Raw genomic sequence first — 24,500 nt, forward strand, 5'->3', positions numbered from 1 at the left:
GATGTGATTTCAGATAGCTAACTTCTGACTCAGGTGTGACATTAGAGAGCACAGTTGTTCTGCTCTAAGTCCCTGATGTTAATGAACAACAGCAGTGTTCATACAAATTCATGACATGTAAGAGACATGGGCAAGTTAAAAAAAAAATCTTTATCCTGTTAAAAGCTAAAATGATCCAATAATGTTTATGACTGTTTCCTTATTGCAAGTCACTTGGAGGATGGAGAGTTTGAAAGAGCTTCCTCTCGCGGGCTGTTAGGGTCCCTGTTTTCCCCAGTAGGCAGCCCTGTCTGTTCCTCAGAGGACACCCACCCTCTAGACCCAAGATTTTTTTATGCCTTAAGAAATACCTGCTAGCTGATGTCTGGAAATGTAAAGAAGTCTCATGAGGAAAGCTATATTTACTATTTGGTGTGGAGGAAAAAAACTTTACATTTGAAAACTACTTTGGAACATTTTCTCAAGAACTTCCAAGGGACTTACTTAATTTGATCTTATACCCAGGAATTAAGGATTCTAAACATCATATTGATAAGGGTCAAGAGAGAATTCTTTCAGAATTCTCCAAAGTCAACAACAAGATCAACCTTTGTCTGCCTGATTTCTTAGAGACACCAAAGGGTAAATGCAATTCAGAGTTGGCTCCACCTTAATAAAGCAAGCCTTCTTCTGAAGTTTTGTCTTTTTAATCAGTATTTCCAGAGTTCTGCATACCTGTAAGGCCACTGCCATAGGCACTACATATGACCCAAAAATAAGATGGGAGCCCTCACCATACAAAGCCTCTGAGGTCTGATAAATAGTGATAGGAGACAAAAGAATTTGTTAGACAAGTCTGAGTCATAAGAGCAGGAAGGATCCATAGGTCTTGGAGGGAGGAGGGACCCAGGGCATGCTTGGTGGAGGAAGTAGCTTTTAAACTTACCAGCTAACAAGTTCAAACTTCAAACTACTGGTTTAATCTTTTTCTTCATCAAGTTGACTGGTTGCATGACTTAGAATCACAGAATTTACCTATTATTACTATTATTGTGCAGGCATAGCTTCTGAGCACAGAGAAAACTGGGTTTCTAGAAATTCTCTGAAATTAAGATTGACTGCACTGTGATCACTGTAATTCTGTATGCAGCTGTTAGGACCACATAGGTTTCTTTCCATAATTTCTTCTTGCCAGAGATGCTCGGTGCTTCAGTGGGTTTTGCTTTCTTAATCTCATACTTGTGATAAATCAAAAAAATGTGGCTCTGACTTATATTCCTTTCTCCTTTTCCTTCAAAATCCAGTGGAGATCTCTGATTCAGCTCCCCCAGCGCCACTGGTGAAAGAAGTCACAAAGAGGTTCTCCAACCCAGATGCTGCCCCCGTGTCAACAGAGCCAGCCTGGCTGGCTTTGGCCAAAAGGAAAGCCAAGGCCTGGAGCGACTGTCCGCAGATTATTAAGTAAAGAGTGACTCTTATCCATTCTTATTGCAGTCATTGGCTCTTCTCTTGCCCTTTTTATTTATTTATTTTTTATATGAGGTACAGAAAACCAAACTAGGGAAAAGAAGCATGTTTGATAGGCTCTAAAATAATGTTTAGAAACTGAACTGGTGGTGTTCCTTGTAAAGAGTGTATTTGCACAACCCTAGGTCCTGGTGCCTTGAGCTCCTCCTAGTTTTGAAGAGAAAATTCCGTCCGAGGGACCACATGAAGTAAAATCTCTCGACTAAGACCTCACAAGAGCCTGCCATGGCCCTTCCACACACACACACCCACACACCATTCAGAACATGCCCTTTTGCCAACCTTTGTAATATTAATGGTTTTCTTGATTCTTTACTCCAATTTCTTTTCTCTGAACCATTTATTTACCATGTGCTTGGGGATTTCTACCCTTTTCTAAAGTCTTAGTGAAAGGACAAGAATGCCTGTTCTCCTGAATGCAGCCACTGGGAACAGCAAGTTAAAAGTCTGGTTTCCAACTCTGTGCCCGTCTCTGCTTCTCATGATTTTGCCCCGACCGGAAACTGTAACACAGCGAGACCATTCACTCTTGTACTATGCTGTTGAGCTACAGGCCCTGTTATACCAGAACTCTCCTTAGGGACATGTTAACCATTTGGCCCAGCTGTCTCCTAGGGAACATTTTAATTTAAATGTTTAAATAATAAATGATTAAGAAAAAAAAAACTACAAATTCTCTGTCTCTGAGAATCCCCATTTAGTGTAGTTATTCTTAACAAGTTCAGGCTTTATCCCAGACCTACTCAGAGATCCTGTAAGGATGAGGCCAGATTGTGTATATTCTGGTAAAAACGCTTCAGTTCTGATATATCACAAAGGGTGAGAAGCGTAGGATACACTGCTTCTAGTGCTACCTACTTTTTAAAACTCGGAAGGGGAGGCTCACTTCACCCAAAGCAGCAAAAGTGAGACAAGAAGAAGAATAAAACAACCTCCAAGCCAGCCATTTATTATGGAGTAAAAGAGCCTACTGACATTACATGTCTCTGAAAATCTTTGAAGTCGCTAGGGAAAGTTAACAGTTAAGACAAGATTTGAAGCCTTTTGTACTAAGGACTTCCTGTGGGGAATTTCTTTCTTTACCATAGCCAAGTAATTCATATTTGGAGTCAAATGTTCAATAGCATTAAAACATCTCAAGAGTTTTAAGTGGCCTTGTTATTATATACATGAGATTTTTTTAAAAGGTGTGGGGGGGCTTGGCAATTTAAAAGCCACATATATTCACTTTTATTTCCCTAAATTTGCTTTACATGAAACACAGAGCAAACCCACACGTTGCTAGAACTTAACTTACATTTCATGATGTTGACATAGTCCTTTTTTCTTCAATTCTGACTTCAAAATCTAAATACAAATCCTTTGCTTAGTGCAGCAGGGGAAGGAATTACACCCATTTTTTCTCTCCTACAAAAACACATTTTATTAGTATTTTATGAGTATCATTTTCCTTGTTTATGCAATGACAATGTGCTGTTATTCTATTATGTACCTTAAAGAAAGGATGAGTGCAAAAGTATTTACCATATACAAGGCATCTTCTTTCTGGAAACAATGGCTCAGCCTCATGGTAGTACCTGGCATGTGTGGTGAAATGGATAGTTGTACTTTTGCAAGTTGGAGTTAACATATATAGTGGACCTTCAACAGAATCAATGGGACGTTAATTTTTTTAATGGCTATGAGACGCAATTAATATTCCACTGCATGTTTTCCACACTGTTCATTTCTAAATCAAATATGTAGGCATTTGTTACCTTTGATGATTTCCTCACAAATATAACACTTTTTTAGTAAGAATCTTTCCACTTAGAGCCCTAGAATTATAGTGCTACTTTAATTCTTCTGCATTGACTTTTTCTTTCATGCTGTCGGCTTTGAATAACAATCACAGTAATGGCAGAGAACAGGCGAAGAGATCAGGTCATTAACAAAAGTAGATAAGTCAAGTCTGTACTGGCTTACCACTGAGCCCGTGCAAAGGAGGAGAAATACCTCAGTTAAAAATTTTCCATCAAAATCTTTAAGAGTATACTGAAGAAAAGACAGTCATAGCACTTCCAACAACTTCTAAAGGCTACATGTTTAATACTTCATGTAAAAATTACTCCAAATTTGCACTAAATACCAATGAAGTGTTATTTTTCTTTAGTTGTGTTGCAGTCTTTTCTGATCAACAAACTATGGGGGTAATTCTGTAAAGCATATAAGAATTCAAGACTTTTAAAAGAAATGAATGATTGCTAGTTAAATACACAAGCTTTTTTTTTTTAAACAAATATACACTTCTGGCAAGGTTATAGATGATTAACCTCTGTTCATAAGACTTAAATATACAAAACTAGAGGTTTTTTGTTTACTTTTTTTTCAAGTGCAATTGTTTCTTATACATGTTACTATTAAATTATCATTTTAGCCAGTTATTAGCAAATTGTAGTATGTATTGTCTCTTCTTGTGACATTTAGTTTTAATTGCTTATTTTAAAGCAGAAACATTAGAATTACAAGTGTCTTGCAATATTTTTATCAACAATAAAATGTAGTAGACTTAACAATGAAAATACCTTAGTGTGATTTTAATATTATTTTGAGATTTTGGTTGTATAAAGTTTTAATGTAAAATGTCCATTATTGAAGGAAAAAGACCTTTCAATAAAAAATACCCACAAGATCTTCAGCACTGATGGAATTTCCTTTTTAAGTTGAAGTTTTTACCGATTTCAGTGACCATCTACAGAGACTTCATATTTACTTTTGTTAAGAAAGATAAATTTCAAGGCATTTTATAGGGTACCTTATTATTTTTTAATTAGATATTTTGGGAGAAAAATAATGAGTAGGGGACAAATAAAATGGGATTCCCTGGTGGCTCAGATGATAAAAAAAGAATTCACCTGCAATGCCGGAGACCCAGGTTTGATCCCTGAGTTGGGAAGATCCCCTGGAGACGGGAATGGCTACCCATTCCAGTATTCTTGCCTGGACAGAAGAGCCTGGCGGGCTACAGTCCATGGAGTCGCAAAGAGTCAGACATAATTGAGTGACTAACACTTCCACTTTTTCACTTCAATGAGTAGGGGACAAATAAAATGTTTATCTGAATCCTAAATTTGAATTGGTCTGTGTCTCAGACACCAAAAATGTACGTATCTTCATTCCATACATTCTGCATTGACTTCAAAGAGGTTGAAACACACACTGATATGTGTGTTTGGCAAAATGCTAACAGGCTTGCACTTGTGTGAAAAACACCAAGTTGAACTACTTCCCGACAGCCCAAGCCTCTGAGGAGATGGCCGCTTTTGCAGGGGAGGCAGTTGCTAGTCACAGTGTATGTTCTAGGAATGAGTTTTTGCCCTTCATGACATAAAGGTGTTATACCTGTGTGACCACATGGTAATGTTTGATGTTGAAATGAATAGACCTTTATCTTACCTCACAGGATTCTTTGGAGGGTTAAATTAGACCAGGTGTATAAAGTGCCACTCACCACACTTACACAGAGAAGGCAATGACAACCTACTCCAGTACTCTTGCCTGGCAAATCCCATGGACGGAGGAGCCTGGTAGGCTGCAATCCATGGGGTCGCTAAAAGTCGGACACGACTGAGCGACTTCACTTTCCTTTTCACTTTCATGCATTGGAGAAGGAAATAGCAACCCACTCCAGTGTTCTCACCTGGAGAATCTCAAGGACGGCGGAGCCTGGTGGGCTGCCATCTATGGGGTCGCACAGAGTCGGACACGACTGAAGTGACTTAGCAGCAGCAGCAGCAGCAGTGTCTCAGACAAAATGATTTTACAACCTCTTTACTCAAAGTATGGGCCATGGAACAGCAGCATGGCACAAGCTGAGAGCATGTGAGAAACACAGGTTAGGGCCCCAGACCAGACCAACTGACTCACAGGGCCAGAGGGCAAATGGAGTAATGTGAACAAGGCACTTGCCTTGGGTGCTAAAAAAGTAAGAGAAGTGCTATTTTAATGCAATAATTTTTTTAAAGATTAATGGAAATTCTATGATGAACGAGTATCAAAATTTTAAATAAATACGGGGTCAGTATTACTCATTTTCCCTTTTGCCTTAGGTCCCAGTGTGGCTCAACCAAGCCCTTTCCTCTCAACTGGACTAGGCATTTAGCAACAGCTCCAGGTGGTGAATACATTAAAGGTGAAGCAGCATGGATCTAAAACCTGGCAGAAGTTATGTTGTTCTTTTGGGCTGACCATGCCCTCAATGCCCTTTCTAAGTCTGGGGAAGTCTCCATCTTGTGGGTCTTAGTAGAGGGCAGCACTCACCTCCTACTATAGTTGAAATGCCTGTTAGGTGCTTTCCTGTACTCTGGTGGGCATGACAACATGTGTCACCTCAAATTGGAAGGGACTGTGGATTGGGAGCAACTGACCAAAAGACGGGGGAACTGTGAGGAAGTCTGGTAGTGATAGGGAACAGTGTCTGGTGTTAGTGGGGTCAGCCATCAAGTAAGCATTTCGTTTCAAAGACGGCAGCTGTCTTCTGCCCAAAATGATATGATGATTTTAGGCATTCCTTATTCCTGGCTGTATAGCTCTAGCCCTCTATAATTCTGCAAGAGACTTAATATTCTTTTAAAAATTCACTCTGGAGGAGACTGACCATGATGGCAGTCAGTCATCTTGAAAGACCCTGAGCTTATCTCCTTTCACAGGCACACCAAAATCACAACTATTTCCAGAACAACATTTGATGATAACAACTGGAACCTACCAAAAGATCTTACACAACTTAAGCATAATGAGCCACAACAAAATGGATAAATGGTAATACTGAAGATATGGTCAAGTCCTATATCTTTGGAAAGAAGACCCACAAATGGGAGACTAATTATATCGGAAAGGTTCTCCCAAAGGACTACGAGGTCTGAGCCTCAAAATTGGGCTCCCCAGACCAGGGGTCCTGCACCAGGAAGATAAGCCCCCAGAGTATTTAGCTTTGAAAGTCAGTGAGGTTTACTTTCAGGACTCCCAGAGAGCCAGGGGAAATAGAGAATTCATCTTAAAGGGCACATATAAAATCTCACATGCTCTGGGACTCAGGGCATAAGAGATAATTTGACAGAAGCCTAGGTCAGACCTTCCTGCTGATTGTGGAGTCTTTCAGAGGCAGGAGGCAGCTGCAGCTCACCCTGGGGACGCAGACACTGGCACCAGCCATCCTTGGGAGTTTCTCCTACCACATACACACTGGTATTGGCAAGGGCCTTTGTGGAATCTTCCCTTTAGTTTTTAGCCCCAAGATGTAGCCCTGCCTGGCTCTACTGTTCAGGGAGCCAGTTCCAACCTCTGGACCGACCTCACCCAGGGCAGACACCAGATCCAAGATAGCCACAGTCCTGTAGCCTGAAGTCCCACCAGCAGCCCAGGCCATGTCCTGGGATGACATGGGCCTGGGTCCTTGCCCTGCCCACTAGCAACTCAATAAAAGCTTTGGGATATCTGAGACCCTGTACCCAACTGCATCAGGAACAGCCCCTCTTCTACCCCTCCTCCCCAGCAGTGATCTGAAAACAGTTCCAGGACCCCCGGCTTGTCAGTAGACCAGTGCTAACTCAGGACTTGACTTCACCCACCACAGAGTGGGCAACAGCCCAGGAGTCTTCTAGACCCTGACTACCCACCAATGAACCAGGACTAGCCCGGGGCCTCCTGGGGTTCTATAGTCAGCTACCCTGTGACCTGGTCCTACCAACCAGGGGCCAGTAGCCTCTGCACAGGGCAGGGCTTAGCAACTAACCTGACCAGGAGCCAATCAAGCCTACCAGACAGCCCACATAGTTTGCTCAGCACAACAGAAGGCCCCGCACAGCAGGGAGCCATCAGAGCACACCGCTTGGGTGATGAGAGGGGAGTGCACTGCTGGGACAGCAGGAGGTCTCCTACAGGAGACCACTCCTCTAAGGCTGGAGCACATAACCAACTCACCAGAAACAAAATACCAACAGCAACTTAGGCAAAATGAGGCAAAAGAGGAACATGTTCTAGATGAACGAACAAGATAAAACCCCACGAGAAGAAATAAGTGAAGTGGAGAAAGGCAAATACCTAAGCAAGAGTTCAGGGTAATGAACATAAAGATGATTAGAGAATCTGGGGGAAAAAAATGGGTACACGGAGTGAAACTTAAAAGGTTTTCAGCAAAGAGTTGGAAAATATAATGGAGAAGGAAATGGCAACCTTCTCCAGTATTCTTGCCTGGAAAATTCCATGGACAGAGGAGCCTGGCAGGCTACAGTCCTGGGGCCGTAGAGTCAGACATGACCGAGCGACTATCACTCATACTCACTAGAAAATATAAATAATATCCAAAGATGAAGAATAACTGAAATTAAAAATACACTAAAAAGAATCAACGTAGACTAAATGGTACAGATAAATGGATCAGTGACCTGGAAGACACAGTAGTGGAAATCACTGTTGCTGAAGAGAAAAAAAGAAAAAGAAATGAGGACTGTATAAGAGACCTCTGGGGCAACATCAAATGCACTAATATTCACATTACAGGGGAGAATAGAGAAAGGGGCTGAGAACATATTTGAGCCATAATAGTTGAAAACTTCCCTAACCTGGGAAAGGAAACAGACATTCAAGTCCAGGAAGTGCAGAGTCCCATATAGGATTAACCCAAAGAAGAACACACTAAAATACTGTAATTAAATGTTAAAAATTAGAGAATATTAAAACCAGCAAAGGAAAAACAACAAATAACATGGAACTCATAAAGGGCTATCAGTTGACTTTTCATCAGTAACTATGTAGGCCAGAAGGGCAACATATTTAAAGTGATGAAAGGAAAGCCTACAACCAAGAATACCCTACCCAGCAAGGCTCTCACTCAGATTTTACGGAAAGATCAAAATCTTTTCAGATAAGCAAGAGCTAAAAGAGTTCAGCACTACCAAACCAGCTTTACAAGAAATATTAAAGGATTTTCTCTTAGTAAAAAAGGCCACAATTAGAAAAATGAAAATTACAAAATGAAAAAGCTTATTGGTAAAAGCAAACATTCAGTAAAGGTAGGAAATCACCCACGCACAAAGCTAGTAGGGAGGTTAAAAAACAAGAATATGGATGTATGGACTAAGAGTTGGACCATAAAGAAGGCTGAGTGCTGAGGAATTGATGCTTTCATACTGTGGTGCTGGAGAAGACTCCTGAGAGCCCCTTGGACAGCAAGGAGATCCAACCAGTCAATCCTAAAGGAAATCAACCCTGAATATTCATTGGAAGGACTGGTGCTGAACCTGAAGCTCCAATACTTTGGCCACCTAATGCAGAGATCTGACTCACTGGAAAAGACCCTGATGCTGGGACAGATTGAGGGCAAGAGGAGACGGGGGCATAAGAGGATGAGATGGTTGGATGGCATCAGTGACTCAATGGACATGAGTTTGAACTAGCGTTGTGAGATGGTGAAGAACAGGGAAGCCTGGTGTCCTGCAGTTCATGGGGTGGCAGAGAGTTGGACACAACTTAGAAACTGAACCACAAAAAAAAGATATCAAAAACAGTAATTGTGAGGGGAGGAAAGTACAAATACAGGATTCTTAAAATGCATTTGAAATTAAGAGGTCAAGAACTTAAAACAATCTTGTATAAATAGATTGCTATATAAATCAGTTCAGTTCAGTTTAGTCGCTCAGTCGTGTCCAACTCTGCAAACTGATGAATTGCAGCACGCCAGGCCTCCCTGTCCATCACCAACTCCCGGAGTTCACTCAAACTCACGTCCATCAAGTCAGTGATGCCATCCAGCCATCTCATCCTCTGCTGTCCCCTTTTCCTCCTGCCCCCAATCCTTCCCAGCATCAGAGTCTTTTCCAATGAGTCAACTCTTCGCATGAGGTGGCCAAAGTACTGGAGTTTCAGCTTTACCATCATTCCTTCCAAAGAACACCCAGGACTGATCTCCTTTAGAATGGACTGGTTGGATCTCCTTGCAGTCCAAGGGACTCTCAGGAGTCTTCTCCAACACCACAGTTCAAAAGCATCAATTCTTCGGCGCTCAGCCTTCTTCAGAGTCCAACTCTCACATCCATACATGACCACAGGAAAAACCATAGCCTTGATTAGATGGACCTTTGTTGGCAAAGTAATATCTCTGCTTTTCAATATGCTATCTAGGTTGGTCATAACTTTCCTTCCAAGGAGTAAACGTCTTTTAATTTCATGGCTGCAATCACCATCTGTAGTAATTGTCATGGTAATTACAAGCCAAACATCTATAATAGATACACAAAAGGAAAGGAATCCAAATATTAAAGATAGTCATCAAATAACAAAAGAAGACAGGAACAACAACAACAAAAAACCTACAAAAACTACCCCAAAACAATTAACAAAATGGCAATAAGAACATGCATAGCAATAATTACTTCAAATGTAAATGGATTAAATGCTCCAAAAGACATCAAGTGGCTGAAGGCAAAAAAAGAAAAAGGAATCCTGCCTATAGGAGACTCAGATTTAAAGACATACATATATTGAAAGTGAAGGGATGCAAAAGGTATTGAATGCAAATAAAGATAATAAGAAAGCCAGAGTAGCAATACTTAGACCTGATAAAATAGATGTTAAAATAGAGATTGTTGGAGGAGACAAAGGACACTACATGATGGAGGCTAAACAATATGCTACTAAAAACAAAAAAGCCAATGGATTATTGAAGAAGTCAAAGAGGAAATTAAAAAAGAATGAGACAAATGAAAATGAAAAACAATGATCCAAAATCTATGGGACACAGCAAAAGCAGTTCTAAGAGGGAAGTTTATGGTGATACAAGATCTCAGGAAATTAGGAAAATCTCAAACCACCTAATGTTACAGTTAAACTAGAAAAAGAGCAAACAAAACCCAAAGTTAGTATAAGGAAACATATCATAAAGACTAGAGCATAAATAAACTTTAAAAACAATAAAATTATCAATGAAACTAAAAAATGCTTCTTTGAAAAGATTTAAAAAACTGATAAACCTTTAGTTTGAACTCATCAAGAAAAGAGAGCACAAATCAACAAAATCAGAAATGAAAAAGAAGTTACAAACACCACCACAGAAATATGAAACATCAGAAGAGATTACTATGGAAAACTATATGCCAATAAAATGGACAACTCAGAAGAAAGTGACAAATTCCTAGAAATGTACAATCTGCCAAGACTGAACCAGGAAGAAATAGAAAATATGAATAGATCAGTTACCAGTAATGAAACTAAATCAGCAATTTAATAACTCCCAATAGAAGTCCAGGATCAGATGGCTTCACGAGTAAATTCAACAAAACATTTAGAGAAGAATTAACACCTATCTTTCTCAAACTATTCCCAAAAAATTGCAGAAGAAGGAATGCATCTGAACTCATTCTAGGAAGGTAGCATTGCTGTGATACTAAAACCAAAGATACTACAGAAAAAAAGAAATAGAAAATTATAGGCCAATATCGCTAATAAAGATAGATGCAGAAATTCCTCAACAAAATACTAGTAAACTAAATCCAACAATACATCAAATGGGTCGTAAAACATGATTAAGAGGGATTTATCCTAAAGATGCAGGGACTTTTTGGTATCTGCAAATCAATCAGTATAACACTACATTAACGAACTGAAGAATAAAAACTGTATGATCACCTCAATAGATGCAGAAAAGCTTCTGACAATATTCAACATCCATTTATGATAAAAACTCCCCAGAAGATGTGTATAAAGGGAACATACCTCAACATAATAAAGGCCATATATGACAAACACACAGCTAACATCATACTCAAAGGTGAAAATCTGAAAGTGTTTCCTCTAAGATCAAGAACAAAACAACGATGGCCACTCAAGGTACTTTTAATCAACACAGTTTTGGATGTCCTAGTCACAGCAATTGGACAAGAAAAGTAAAATGGCTGGATGGTATCACCAATTCAATGGACATGAATTTGAGCAAACTCTGGAAGACCGTGAAGGACAGGGAAGCCTGGCATGCTACAGTCCATGAGGTCACAGAGTTGGACACAACTGAGCAACTGAACAACAACAAACTGGAAAGGAAGAAGTAAAACTGTCACTGTTTGTTTGCAGATGACATACTATACACAAAATATCCTATACACCATCAGAATACTACTAGAGTTCATCAATGAATTTAGTAAAGTTGTAGGATACAAATTAACATACAGAAACCGGTTCCATCTCTATATACTAAAAATGAGTAATCAGAAAGAGGAATTAAGTATATAATCCCATTTACCATTGCATTAAAATGATTAAAATACCTAGGTATAAACCTCCTTAGGGGTAAAATACCTGTATTGGGAAAACCATAAGGTACTGATGAAAGAAACTGAAGACAACACAAACAGATGGGAAAATATACCATATTCAGAGACTGGAAGAATTAATACCAAGGAAACCTACAAATTTAATGCAGTCTCTATCAAAATACCAAGGGCATTTTTCACAGATAATTTTAAAATTTGTGTGGAAACATAAAAGACCCTAGGCAGCTAAAATATACCAAGAAAGAAGAACAGATCTAGACAAATCAAGTTCCCTGACTTCAAACTATACTGCTGCTGCTGCTGCTGCTAAGTTGCTTCAGTTGTGTCCGACTCTGTGTGACCCCATAGATGGCAGCCCACCAGGCTCCCTCGTCCCTGGGATTCTCCAGGCAAGAACACTGGAGTGGGTTGCCATTTCCTTCTCCAGTGCATGAAAGTGAAAAGTGAAAGGGAAGTCGCTCAGTCATGTCCGACTCCTAGTGACCCCAAGGACTGCAGCCTACCAGGCTCCTCTGTCAATGGGATTTGCCAGGCAAGAGTACTGGAGTGGGGTGCCACTGCCTTCTCCGTCAAACTATACTACAAAGCTACAATAATCAAAACAGTATGGCACTGGCAGAAAACATCAACAGAACAGAATAGAGAGCCCAGAAATAAACCCACACATTTACAGTCAATTAATCTATGACAAAGGAGGCAAGAATATTAAATGGAGGGGAAAAATCTCTTCAGTAATTGGTGTTGCAAAAACTGGACAGCTACACATGAAAGAATGAAATTAGAACCTATATACACAAATTAATTCAAGATGGATTAAAGATATAAATATAAGACTGGAAACCATAAAACTCCTAGAGAAAAACATAGGCAGAACACTCTGACACATACTGTAGCAATATTGTTTTGAATCCGTCTCCTAAAACAAAGGAAATAAAATAAAAAATAAACAAATGGGAACTATTTAAGCTTCAAAACTTATGTACAGCAAAGGAAACCATCACCAACATGAAAAGACAACCTATTGAATGGGAGAAAATATTTGCAAATGATATGACCAACTTGTGGTCATATCCAACATATATAAATAACTCATACAACTCAACATCAAAAGAAAAAGAACTGATTAAAAACTGGGCAGAAGACCTGAACAGATATTTTTCCCAGAAAGGAAATGCAGATGATCAACAGGCTCATGAAAAGATCCTCAACATCACTCATCACCAGGGAAGTACAAATACAAACTACAATGAGATATCATGACAGACAGGTCAGGATGGTTATCATCAAAAAGAACACAAACAACAAATGATGGTGAGGAAGTGGAGAAAAGGGGAATCGCCTGTTGAGGAGAAACCTAAATTGGTGTAGCCACTGTGGAAAACAGTATGCAAGTATCTCAAAAAAGCTAAAAAATAGAACTACCATATGACTCAGCAATTCCACCACTCTTGGATATATTATATCTGAAAAACAAAAACAACAAGAAAAACACTAGTTCAAAAAAATATATGCATCCCAATGTTCACAGCAGTATTATTTATAATTGCCAAGATATGGAAGCAATTTAAGTGTCCATCAACAGATGAATGGATTAAGAGGATATGGTGTATGTATACAATGGAATACTACTCAGCCATAAAAAGAACAAAATTCTGCCATTTGCAAAACATGGATAGACTTGGAGGGTCATTATGCTAAATGAAATGCGTCAGAGAAAGATAAGTATTTTGTATGATATCACTTTTACATGGAATCTAAAAAAATAGAACAAGCTAGTAAATCTAACATAAAAGAATCAGACTCACAAATATAGAGAACAAATTAGTGGTTACCAGCGGGGAGAGGGAAAGGAGGAAGGGCAAAACGGTGGTAAGGGATTAAGAGGTACAAACTATTGTGTATAGAATAAATAAGCTACAAGGATATATTGTATAACACAGGGAATATAGCCAGTGTTTTAAAGGCATATAACATTTAAAAACTGTGAATTTCTATATAATACTTATATAATACTGTGCATCAATTATACTTCAATAAAAAATATTGTACATCAATTATACTTCAATAAAAATAAATAAATACTTTCTACTTAAAATAGCCCAAATTTACCTTCTATTGCTTGCCACCAAGAACTCTGGAATGTTTGATATTTGAGATTCTACTGGTGAATGAATGAACAAATGAAATGATACTACAGTTGTCTGCAGATTTAGGGGAAAGGTCAGCAACACAGTGTCTCGCTGGAGTTGGCTGGAATGCGGGGGGCCATATCATTGACTGTCACTGTTCACTGGCTTCCTTGGTTCTTCTCAGTGTAGTCTTAGCTCATGGCTCCCTCATTACATGTCTTCTCCAGTAGACAGCCAGACTGATGTGGCTGCTCAGGGCTCCCATGGCTATAAAAGCAGAAGCTACCACAACTTCTTAAAATTTAGGCTCAGAAAGTGGCATCATATCACCATCACTGCATTCTCTAGGTTAAAGCAAACCACAGGCCTAGCCCAGGCATAAGAGAAGGGGGAAGCATAGAGGGCATGGCTTCCAGAGAAGGTACAGTTCACTGGGGGCAACTTAGTACCAGGCAAATGGAGTATGTATAAGCAAAGTGCTACGGGACTGAAAGACCACACTAAGTATTATGAGAAATCATGACACTTAAAAGTATAAGAGGTTTTCTTCTTTCCTGGTTTTTGCTGCACTCCCTACCTTCAAACTACTGACAACAAAAACAGCTGTTACAGTAGTAAAATCTAATAAATTGAAAAATATAGGTGTAAAAAATAGTCAATGTTCATATACCAAAAACTGAGAAAAGAAAGTATATCAACTTGAAACAATACAGAGTGTATATATATATATATATACATATATATATATATTATTCTACATTGGAACTTTGTTCACTTAAAAATACTAAATTAAGGAAACTAATTTGATAAGTAGATCCTATCTTTGACAACATTTTGTTATGATTCTCAGTATAAACGAGTGAATGGTGTTAATGTTAATTACATCACAGACTAAGTTTTTAACCCACCAAGTATATTTTGATCTTTTTTCCCAGAGGTCTTTTATAAAAAAACCCAAAGTAGGACATCTATAGAAATTAGAAGAACATCGATATTCCTTTAATTAATAATTATAACAGGCATTAGGATGTGTTTCGTTCTATAATTCCTTGTAAAAGCATCTGTTGCTCCTATAGGAAGTAAAGTATGGCTGTTTTCCAATAAAGTGTAATAGACAAGTTTCTTAAACAAAATATAATCTTTAATATAAGACTATCCACAAGCTCAGTAATATAAAATGTTTTCAAATATCTCCTGTATATTCTAAGGACTGCACTTCATTACCTTTGTCACCCAATAAATCCAGACAATAAACATAATTATTTCTACATCCAATAATAAGCATTGATTCCCAGACCACAGGAGAAGAGAAAACTTCTCCAGGAAGTTCATACACACTTTGCAACTGTCCACTCTTAGATTCCAAGATCCACAGTTTCCCATCAGTAGATGCTGCTGCCAGTAACATTTCACTGTTATGGTTGTAGTTACGGAAAACAAAAGGCGTTGAATACACTCTTGCAGTAGTTTCAAATTTCCACTGGAGGTGACCTTTCATACTACAACAGTAGATAAAGCAGTCATGAGAACCAAAAAATATTTCTTGCTCTGATGCTGAGGTGCATGGGGATGAAAAGATTGGTTCATTGGTAGAGAACTGCCAAACCTGAAGGGTGATAAAGGCAAAAACAATTCATTCATTTCAACAATTCTGTAGATTAAAGCTTTATGAAATTCTTAATAAAATGTGAGAGATGTAGGCTACTGAATGGTAAATATACATAGAGAAAATAATCGCTTTCTCTGAAAAGTAGCACCCTCAGATTAGACCTCTATCCCAGCGGTAAAATCGAACATAAAAAACACCAGTGCCCTTATTACATAAATCACCACTAAGCATAATATAAATTCATTTCAAACCTCATCCAAAAGTTTTTACTAATATGTTCAGAGACAATGATTTCTAAGATAAAACTGCACTGAGTTTCCAGTGTATCTTATTAAAAATTGTATCTTACTCTAGTCTCCTGATGTAGGAAGGAGGAGCTAAGTAAGCTGAAAAGAAAAGTTTATGTGCAATAAGTTGAACTAAAGCTTTAAACAAAGAGCTATGAGTTGTGTGTCTACACTGTAGATACATACTATTTGCTTATTTCAAAGCTACTATAGATTACCCTGTCAGCCAATATTTTAAAACACACAGGAAGATGAGGCCTAAGTCTAAGGTAATGTCCACAAATCCACAGTAGCAGCAAATATAAAAAGTGGGTATATTCATGATACATGGTGTGTAATCTCGATTTTCTTCCTGACTTGAACAAAATTACTTTAATCTTTCTTTCGCTTATTCAGAGAAGAAAAAAAAAAAAGGAGTAAGAACCTTTGCCTCTTCTAACTATTTAGAAATCCAAAGGTGAGAATATATAAAAATTACTTTCTAAATAAAAAATATTAAGTGAACTTAATAAAAGATTTCATCACAGGACTTCGCTGGTGGCACAGTGGATGAGACTCTGCCTGTCAATGCAGGCGACATGGACTCGGATCCCTGATCTGGGAATATTCCACACGTCGCAGGCAGCTCAAGTCTATGGGCCACAACTGCTGAGGCCGTTCTCTAAAGCCCTCAGATCACAACTATTGAGCCCCTGAGCTGCAACTACTGAAGCCTGAGCGCCCTAGAGTCTGCTCCTGAAGAAGAGAAACCATTACAATGAGAAGCTCGCGCACTGCAACAAACAACAGTCCCGCTCACCACTAGGGAAAGCCTGCACACAGAAAGGAAGACCCAACACAACCAAAAGCTTAAAAAAAAAGACTTAAAAAAAAAAAGATTTCATCACAAAATAACTGTCACACAAGAACAAAAGAAACTGCTAGTGTATAAGGGGCGAAAGCAGAATAAAATGCACCCAGACGCAACCATAGCCATCAATGGGCTAACCTGTGCTGGAGCTGGCACACTCAAGTCCACAGAATGATCCTCAAATCAAAAACACAGACGTGCCATAGTCACTTGTGGGTGAAGAAGTAGAGATTATTATCCTAACGAAAGATCAGGGGCCTACCCTGCTCCCCTGATCACTATACCCTGATCACAAAGTTGAAGACGGAACCTCCATACAAAGTACATTGGGTTCTGTAACAGATTTTGGTTTTCATAGAAAAAGCAGGGGTTTATTTCAATTTTCACAACCTGAATAGAGGCTATAATTAAGTTGGCTAAAAAATGGTAACATTTTTTACATTGGACAAAGAGGATGGCAAAATTAAAACAATGGATAGAATCTTTTAAATCTATTACAGCATCATTCAAAAATTTAAAAATCCACGGGCTAACAATTAAAACAGAACTAGCTTTCAACACGATGGGTCAAAAAATGTTGTATAAAATTTTACTTTAGTCGTCACCGACTATTATGCTTTTGACAAAGATAAGTAAAACAGAACTAGACATTTTTTACCTGTTCTCCAAAGTGAGTAAAGCAGAGTAAATTTCCATCTACACAGCCAATAAAAACATACTGTAGGCAACACCGTGGAGAAGAAAAGAGTGGCTTTCCACAGGAATGTTTCCAAAGTCTGTCCCCAGTGGCCTGGCATGGGCAAAACGTAATTCATAGCATTTAAATCATTCTACTCATCAATTACTTTTATAAAACAAATTCATAAACCTCCCAGGGGTAACATCAGAAAATGCTACAGTAGCATGCTGACTATTATAAGTGAAGCTTCTATATTATAGCTTGATTATAAATGAAGCTACTGTACATATACAAAAATTAATGAGTGCTATTTATGAGAACTGAGATAAAAACCTGCAATAAAACCAGGAAAGAAATAACTAGCACATAAACTCTATCCTTAGAATGGACACAAAGTTCTTGATAGAACTGAGAACATTCTGCCAATTTAAAAAACTGATAAAGGACATAACACAGAACTTAGATTTTTCTCATCACTCTAGACTTCACGTCAATGATTTTAGTGAATTCTGATCCAGTACTGTGTGGACTGTATCTAGTTTAGATCTACTTCGAATTTTCAGAATTCTAAGCGAAAGTAAAAAATATTAAAGAAAAATAGGTAATAAAATCAGTAAATATTATTTTATGCCTACAGGATTTATAGCCAGTAAAAGTCCTCCCAGTGTAGCAAAATACAAGTGAGATGGAATCAGGCTCAAACAAGGAGAAGAAAAAACAGTTCCTCCACATTTCAACTTCCAAACACACTTCTTTTTCTGTAAATAAGAAAGTAAAATTTTAAAAGAGCAAATGGTTTCTGAGGGTGATTCACAAAATCAATATATCCTGTCCCTTTTAAAGTTATGTGTGTCTATCTTGTTAATATAATTTTTATTTTTAGTATAAAAGTTACATACTTACTGTGGAGAATCAAGTTAGTATAAAAAGAAGGCAAAAGGCAATACCCAGAGATTACTAGTAACATTTTAGCATTTTTGCCTTGTGATCTTTTTGGCACACACACATACATACAGTTTAATATACCTGAGATCATTCTGAATATCATACACTTTGTATATAATTTAGCTCACTTATTCTGTAAAACTTGTTAAATATTACATTATTGGATCATATCCCATATGAACATAAAATACTCTCTCTCTACCCTATTTGTAACTAATTTCTTGGTAGTATAAATAACTTGGAAATAAGATATTTTGGTGCTTACATTTGCCCATGTTTCTGATTATTTTGCCATGACAGATTCCTAGAATTTTACTGAGTCAAAGGATATGAAATTGTTCAGTTCAGTTCAGTTCAGTCGCTCAGTCGTGTCCAACTCTTCACGACCCCATGAATCGCAGCATGCCAGGCCTCCCTGTCCATCACCAACTCCCAGAGTTCACTGAGACTCACGTCCATTGAGTCAGTGAAATTGTTACCTATTCAAATTGTCAAACTGTCTTCCTCAAAAGCTTACCTCCCACAACTCTAATCAGCATTTAATGTTACCCTCTAAGCTAATAACATTTGCTTCTCTATCTTTAAAGTTTTAAATTTTCATTCCTTTGATTCTTAAACATTATATAAATTTATATACATTTACTAGCCATTTCTTCCTAAGGGTCCTGTCCATTTATATCCTTTGTTGAATATTCTTCTATCTGGACCTTTATATTTTTCTTATAGATTTATATTTACTCTTAATTTCATTTATACTTATGAGCTTTAATTATGTCATATTTGTTTCAAAATTTTTTCCCAACTTAATTCTTTTTAATTTTATAATTCTTAAATTTTAAAATTTTATGAAATCGGGTTCTTATATAAAATATCTTATTGATATTTTTGTGATTCTCTTCTTTCTATTGTCAATGGTAAATTCTAAGTTCTTTATATTTCAAAACCCTGAGCAGCAAATTTGTGAAAATTTGGTAAGGAAGTTAAAAATATCTTAAGAGATTAAGGCTGTTAATTAATCCCTTAATCTTCCCAGATCACAAACTTGGAAAATAGTTAATACCTGTTCCCCTAGTCAACACCACCTGATAATTTCATGCTCTTCCATTTATGCTTATGGTGTAAAGCTGACAAACTGAATTCTTACATATATATCCAAAGCGTATGCATGCTGGTCATGAGATCCAATGTAAAGAAGTCCTGTGGTTGGATCCATGGTTGCTGAGCTTTTGACAGCATCCTCAGTACTAAACATCCAGTATTTTTCTCCACTATTACTTTTCAGAACATAAACTAACCCATTATAACAGCCTGTTGGCAAACAAAATATTAAAGATGAGATTTAGATATGTCACTGGAAAATAATTCTTTGGTTTAAATCATGACAACATATATTTGATGCTCTTTATGTGTACTTAGGCTCTATGTTTGGCTCAGATTTACATTTCAGCAAGATAGAAATGAACAGTAACCACTTACGTAAAAAAACCTTTTCAGTAAGTACACCTTACATTTTCAAGGCACTAAGAAGTGCTTCACTACCAAGAAAACAATGACCATGAGCATGCCGCAGCAGAAAGAGGCTGTGCCAGACCTGGATTCAGATCTTGTCATGGCCATCCTTTGGGCAAATCATCTAGCATTGCTGGGCCTCAGATTCTTCTGCTGAATGTGGATACAACTACATCCAGGGTTATTGTGATAATTAGGATAAATGCCCAGTACATAAAAAGTGTTCAATAAAGGCTAATATTGGGACTTCCCTGGCAGTCTAGCCAAAAGAAAAAGAAATGCTGGGTTTCTCTGGTGGTCTAGTGGTTAAGAATCTGCTTGCCAATGCAGCGGACACAGGTTCCATACCGGGTTGGGGAGGATCTCAATTCCAGAGAGTAGCTAAGCCCATGCAACACAACTACTGAGCCTGTGCTCTAGAGCCTGGGAACTGCAACTACAGAAGACCATGTGCCCAAGAGCCAGTGCTCCACAAGCGAAGCCACTGCAATGAGAAGCCTGCACACCACAATTAAGAGTAGGCCCCGCTCACTGCAACCAGAGAAAGCTTGTGTGCAGCAATGAAGACTCAGTGCAGCCAAATAAATAAATAAATCTTAAAAAGAAATGCTAATATTAACAATATGAATATTCATTGGAAGGACTGATGCTGAAGCTGAAGGTCCAATACTCTAGCCACCTAATGTGAAGACTCGACTCACTGGAAAAGACCCTGATGCTGGGAAAGATTGAAGGCAAAAGGATAAAAGGATAGCAGAGGATGAAATGGTTAAATGGCATCACCAACTCCATGGATGTGAATCCAAGCAAACTCCAAGTGATAGTGAAGGACAGGGAAGCCTGGCGTGCTACAGTCCATGGGGATCACAAAGAGTTGAACACCACTCAGGAACTTAACAACAAATGTTTACTGATCTTTTATCTTATGGAGGGTACTACTGTTAGAATTTTATTCCTATTAACTCATGTAATCCTCACAGTGAAGTGTGACTATATGCACATTTTATAGAGGACAAAATTGAAGCACAGAGAGTTAAGTTATAGGAGAGTTATGGGCAACACTACTCAGGTAGTAAGTGGCAGAGCAAGGATCTGAATTCAAGAAGTCAAGCTCCAGAGCCTACTGTCTTGACAACTATAGTAGACTGATTTTTCCAAACTGCTGCTTGGATGAGAAGACAGAGCAGGAGTCGCTGACTTGCTGTGGCAAAAAAAAAACCCCCTCCAATTGGAAGTGGGAGTGGTCAAAATCTACAAAGTAAAGATCACTCAAGTTTCTGGAGTGCATGTAAGTCAGGGGAAGTGAAATCTAGGCATTGGCCCAACACTCTGGGTGGTTCCACCTATGATTATAACCACTGCCGCCCACTTGAGGCTCAATTTCCAGAGTATCTGCTGTGCTTTCTTCTGGCAGTTACTGCTCAGAAGGGAAAGGACAGCCTACTTAGTGAAGATGAAGAGAAATGTCCTATATAGTGGAGTACACCAGGAATAGCTGGGTAATGAGAACATTCTTTCAGTTTGGCTCCAGAAGAAAATGTTTTGTGACCTTAGGTTAGGCAAAGATCTCCTGGATATGACATCAAAAACAGGATCCATAAAAGAAATTACAAAGTAGACTTCATTGAAATTAAGAACTTCTCTTCAAAAGACACTGCTAAGGGACTTCCCTCACAGTCCAGTGGTTAAGACTTGCGGCTTCCATTGTAGGGGGCATGGGTTTGATCCCTGGTCAGAGAACTAAGATCCTGCAAGCAGGGACAAAAAGCACATCAGTGGCTGGTGGTAGGGATAGGAGGAGGAATGACTATAAAGTGAAACACAAATTTTTTGGAGCAACAGACTCTTAATTGTGGTAGCGGTTACATAGACAGTATGTATCTGTCAAAATACAGAACTGTATACCACTGTGTATAAACCATACATTAATAAAAATTTAAAGTACTAAGTGATAGTTACCAACACTGAATCGGATATTTGAAAATTGCAGAGAGTGAATCTTAAAAGTTCTCATCCCAGGAAAAGAAAATGGTAACTGTGTCAGGTGATGTAGGCTAACTAGACTTATTGTGGTAAACATTTTGCAATATATGCACACATCAAATCATTATATTGTATACCTTAAACTAATAAAACATCATATGTCAATTACATCTCAATAAACCTGGAAATTAAAAAAAAAAAACAAGAAAAGACTAAGTGACCACCATGTGCCACAAGCTTTGGGTAGACACTTGGAATGCACACAATAACCTCAATGAGCTGACTTTCATGGACTAGAGACTACTCATATTCATATGTATAACTGAAAGTTTCCTGTAGCAAAATTCTCAAAATATAGGTTTTCAATAGGAAAGGATCAAACTTAGATACAAGTAGATCCTAGCCAGGATAACTTAAGTAGGAAGATATATTCCTAAGTATTTAGACTGAAAAGCTTTGGTAAACAGATTCCATGAGCACTAAAGTAAAACTTAATGTAGTTTGGGGGAGGGGTAAAAAGAAAGTGATAGTCAAAGAGACATTATACTTGAACCCCCATATCTTTGTAAAGTAAAAGTCACCTGCACCTTAGGGAACGGAGTAGCAGGTAATAGCTAACACTCAATGAGCACTTAGTCTGTCCCTGAAAAGAAAGTAAAAGTGTCAGTCGCTCAGTCTTTTTGCAATCACATGGACTGCAGCCTGCCAGGCTCTTCTGTCCATGGAATTCTCCAGGCAGTACTGGAGTGGGTCAGCATTCCCTTCTCCAGGAGATCTTTCCAACCCAGGGATTGAACCCAGGTCCCTTGCATTACAGGCAGATTCTTTACTGTCTGAGCCACCAGGTATGTACTAAAGGATTCACAAGCAATTATCACATTTAATCCTCTCAGAAGCTCTATGATCATTGTGGTAGTTTTAAAATATACCCACATATTCTTTGATACTCTTCCTTTCAAGAGGTGGAGCCAATTCCCCTCCCTTTGAGTGTGGGCCAGACTTAAATGATGTGCTTCTAATAACAGAATAAAGCACGAATTATGATTTACAACTTTAGACACTAAAAGTACTGCATTTTTCCTCACTCACTGTCTTGGGTCACTCAGAGAGAAGCCCATGGGGCAAGAAACTGAAGCTTCCTGTCAAAACTCAGCAAAGAACTGGTCTTGTGTTAGCTGCACTGTAAGCCATCTTAGAAGCAGATTTCGCCAGCTCAAGTCAAGCCTTCACATGGTTGCAGCCACAGGAGAAACCCTGAGCCAGAACTTTCAGCTAAGCTCCTCCTAAATCCCTGATCCACACAAACTGTGAAATAATCAATGTTTACTGCTTTAAACCATTAAGTTCAGGAATAATTTGTGATGCAGCACCATGTTTTATTTATTATGCCCATATACTCATGAGAAAACTGAAGTTCTAGGGAGTTCCACAACTTGTTGAAGGTCACAGAGCGGGTAAATAGCCTTAGAGCTAGGTTCAGACCCAGAAACTCTGACCCAAGGCCCACACTGTGAATCAGCATGTAATTATTATTCTTTGACAGAAACCAAACCCACTAAACACAGGTTTTTTAAATTTAACTTGGCTCTACTGGTATTTTCATATGGTAATTCCATTTAACTCTATAAACTTCAAATTCAGAAACTTACCCACTACAATAAAGTTTCCACACTTAGATACACATGCTGAGGATTCAATGCGATCTCCTAAAATCTGTTCCCATTTCACCTTTCCAGAGTAAAGATCAACTGCTATCATTCTATGAGAATGGGAGCCAATGTACACAGTTGCAGATGACTTATCAATAGCTGGTATTACAACCAGAGGTGAAGCATCCACACATTTGCCTGTGTCTGACCTCCACCTCACACGAAACTCCATTTTCTCAGCCCTAATCACAGGTATTTCCTCTTCAGAAACTTCTACAACACAGGATGGATCTTCTGACTTCCCAATAAGAGGTGGAGTATTTAGGCTTTCTCTATTTTGAATGTCAGTCTGTGAATTTAAATCAGAAGAATAGGTTGAAGGGCAATGTCCCAACTTAGTTAAATACCTATCAGTATTCAAAGACAAAATCTGATTCCCTCTGCTCAGTGCAATAAAAGCATTGATCTCCTTGTCACAATTTAAAGGCATGACAGTTTCCTGACGTAAAGATTTTCCACTGGTTTCCTCTTGAGTAACATTGCTGAATTTTCTTTTCATGGCATGATTCTTGCTAAGTGTCAGATCTTTATCTGAAAACACTGTTTGAAGGATGTGATTGTAAATCTCTAAAATAGAACTGCTGAGAATAATTTCCAGAAGCCCAGGTACTGATGTGCCAACAAGGTTTTCAATCTCATTGAGGAGCCGTATGGATTTCAAGGAATCTCCACCACTATTTAAGAAGAGTGACTCATCAGGAATCTTCAAAGCATCTTCTGAGAGACTCAGAACAGACTACAGATTGGAGAAGGGAGAAATACATTGATGTTCAAGGCCTAAAATCAGCATTTACACTAATATAAGTGACAGTACTTACATTAATGAGATGAACACAAAACACACAAAATAAATTTTAACATGATTTTCTATATAGTAAAGGAGACCCTCATCATCCTACCAACGGTGTGACAAGCCTACCCTAGGACTGCAAATTATACTTCCCTTTAGAGCAGTTTTCCTACCCATACAATAAGAAATGAAATTATAAA

General features: G+C 38.4%; 2 protein-coding genes across 11 annotated transcripts in view; one reads left to right on the forward strand and one right to left on the reverse strand.

Annotated features, from left to right (window-relative positions):
- Nucleotides 1–4,177, forward strand: part of CRACD (capping protein inhibiting regulator of actin dynamics) — a 288,315-nt gene extending 284,138 nt beyond the window's left edge. For all 3 annotated transcript variants that reach the window (XM_055588637.1, XM_055588638.1, XM_055588639.1), the window contains one exon: nt 1,284–4,177. In XM_055588637.1, the coding sequence (XP_055444612.1) occupies nt 1,284–1,444 (161 nt within the window). In that variant the 3' untranslated portion in view covers nt 1,445–4,177. The remainder of the gene's footprint in view (nt 1–1,283) is intronic.
- A 10,881-nt stretch (nt 4,178–15,058) lies between these two features.
- AASDH (aminoadipate-semialdehyde dehydrogenase) overlaps nt 15,059–24,500 on the reverse strand; it is a 28,848-nt gene continuing 19,406 nt past the window's right edge. For 3 of the 8 annotated variants that reach the window (XM_055588642.1, XM_055588641.1, XM_055588643.1), the window contains exons 11-15: nt 23,451–24,246; nt 19,454–19,617; nt 18,000–18,122; nt 17,344–17,475; nt 15,059–15,545 (exon numbers count right to left, since the gene is read on the reverse strand). In XM_055588642.1, the coding sequence (XP_055444617.1) occupies nt 15,123–15,545; nt 17,344–17,475; nt 18,000–18,122; nt 19,454–19,617; nt 23,451–24,246 (1,638 nt within the window). In that variant the 3' untranslated portion in view covers nt 15,059–15,122. The remainder of the gene's footprint in view (nt 15,546–17,343; nt 17,476–17,999; nt 18,123–19,453; nt 19,618–23,450; nt 24,247–24,500) is intronic. The other 5 variants (XM_055588646.1, XM_055588648.1, XM_055588645.1 and 2 more) reach the window with 4 other exon arrangements.

Source organism: Bubalus kerabau, chromosome 7 (genome assembly GCF_029407905.1).
Source record: "Bubalus kerabau isolate K-KA32 ecotype Philippines breed swamp buffalo chromosome 7, PCC_UOA_SB_1v2, whole genome shotgun sequence".
NCBI classification, from domain to species: domain Eukaryota; kingdom Metazoa; phylum Chordata; class Mammalia; order Artiodactyla; family Bovidae; genus Bubalus; species Bubalus kerabau.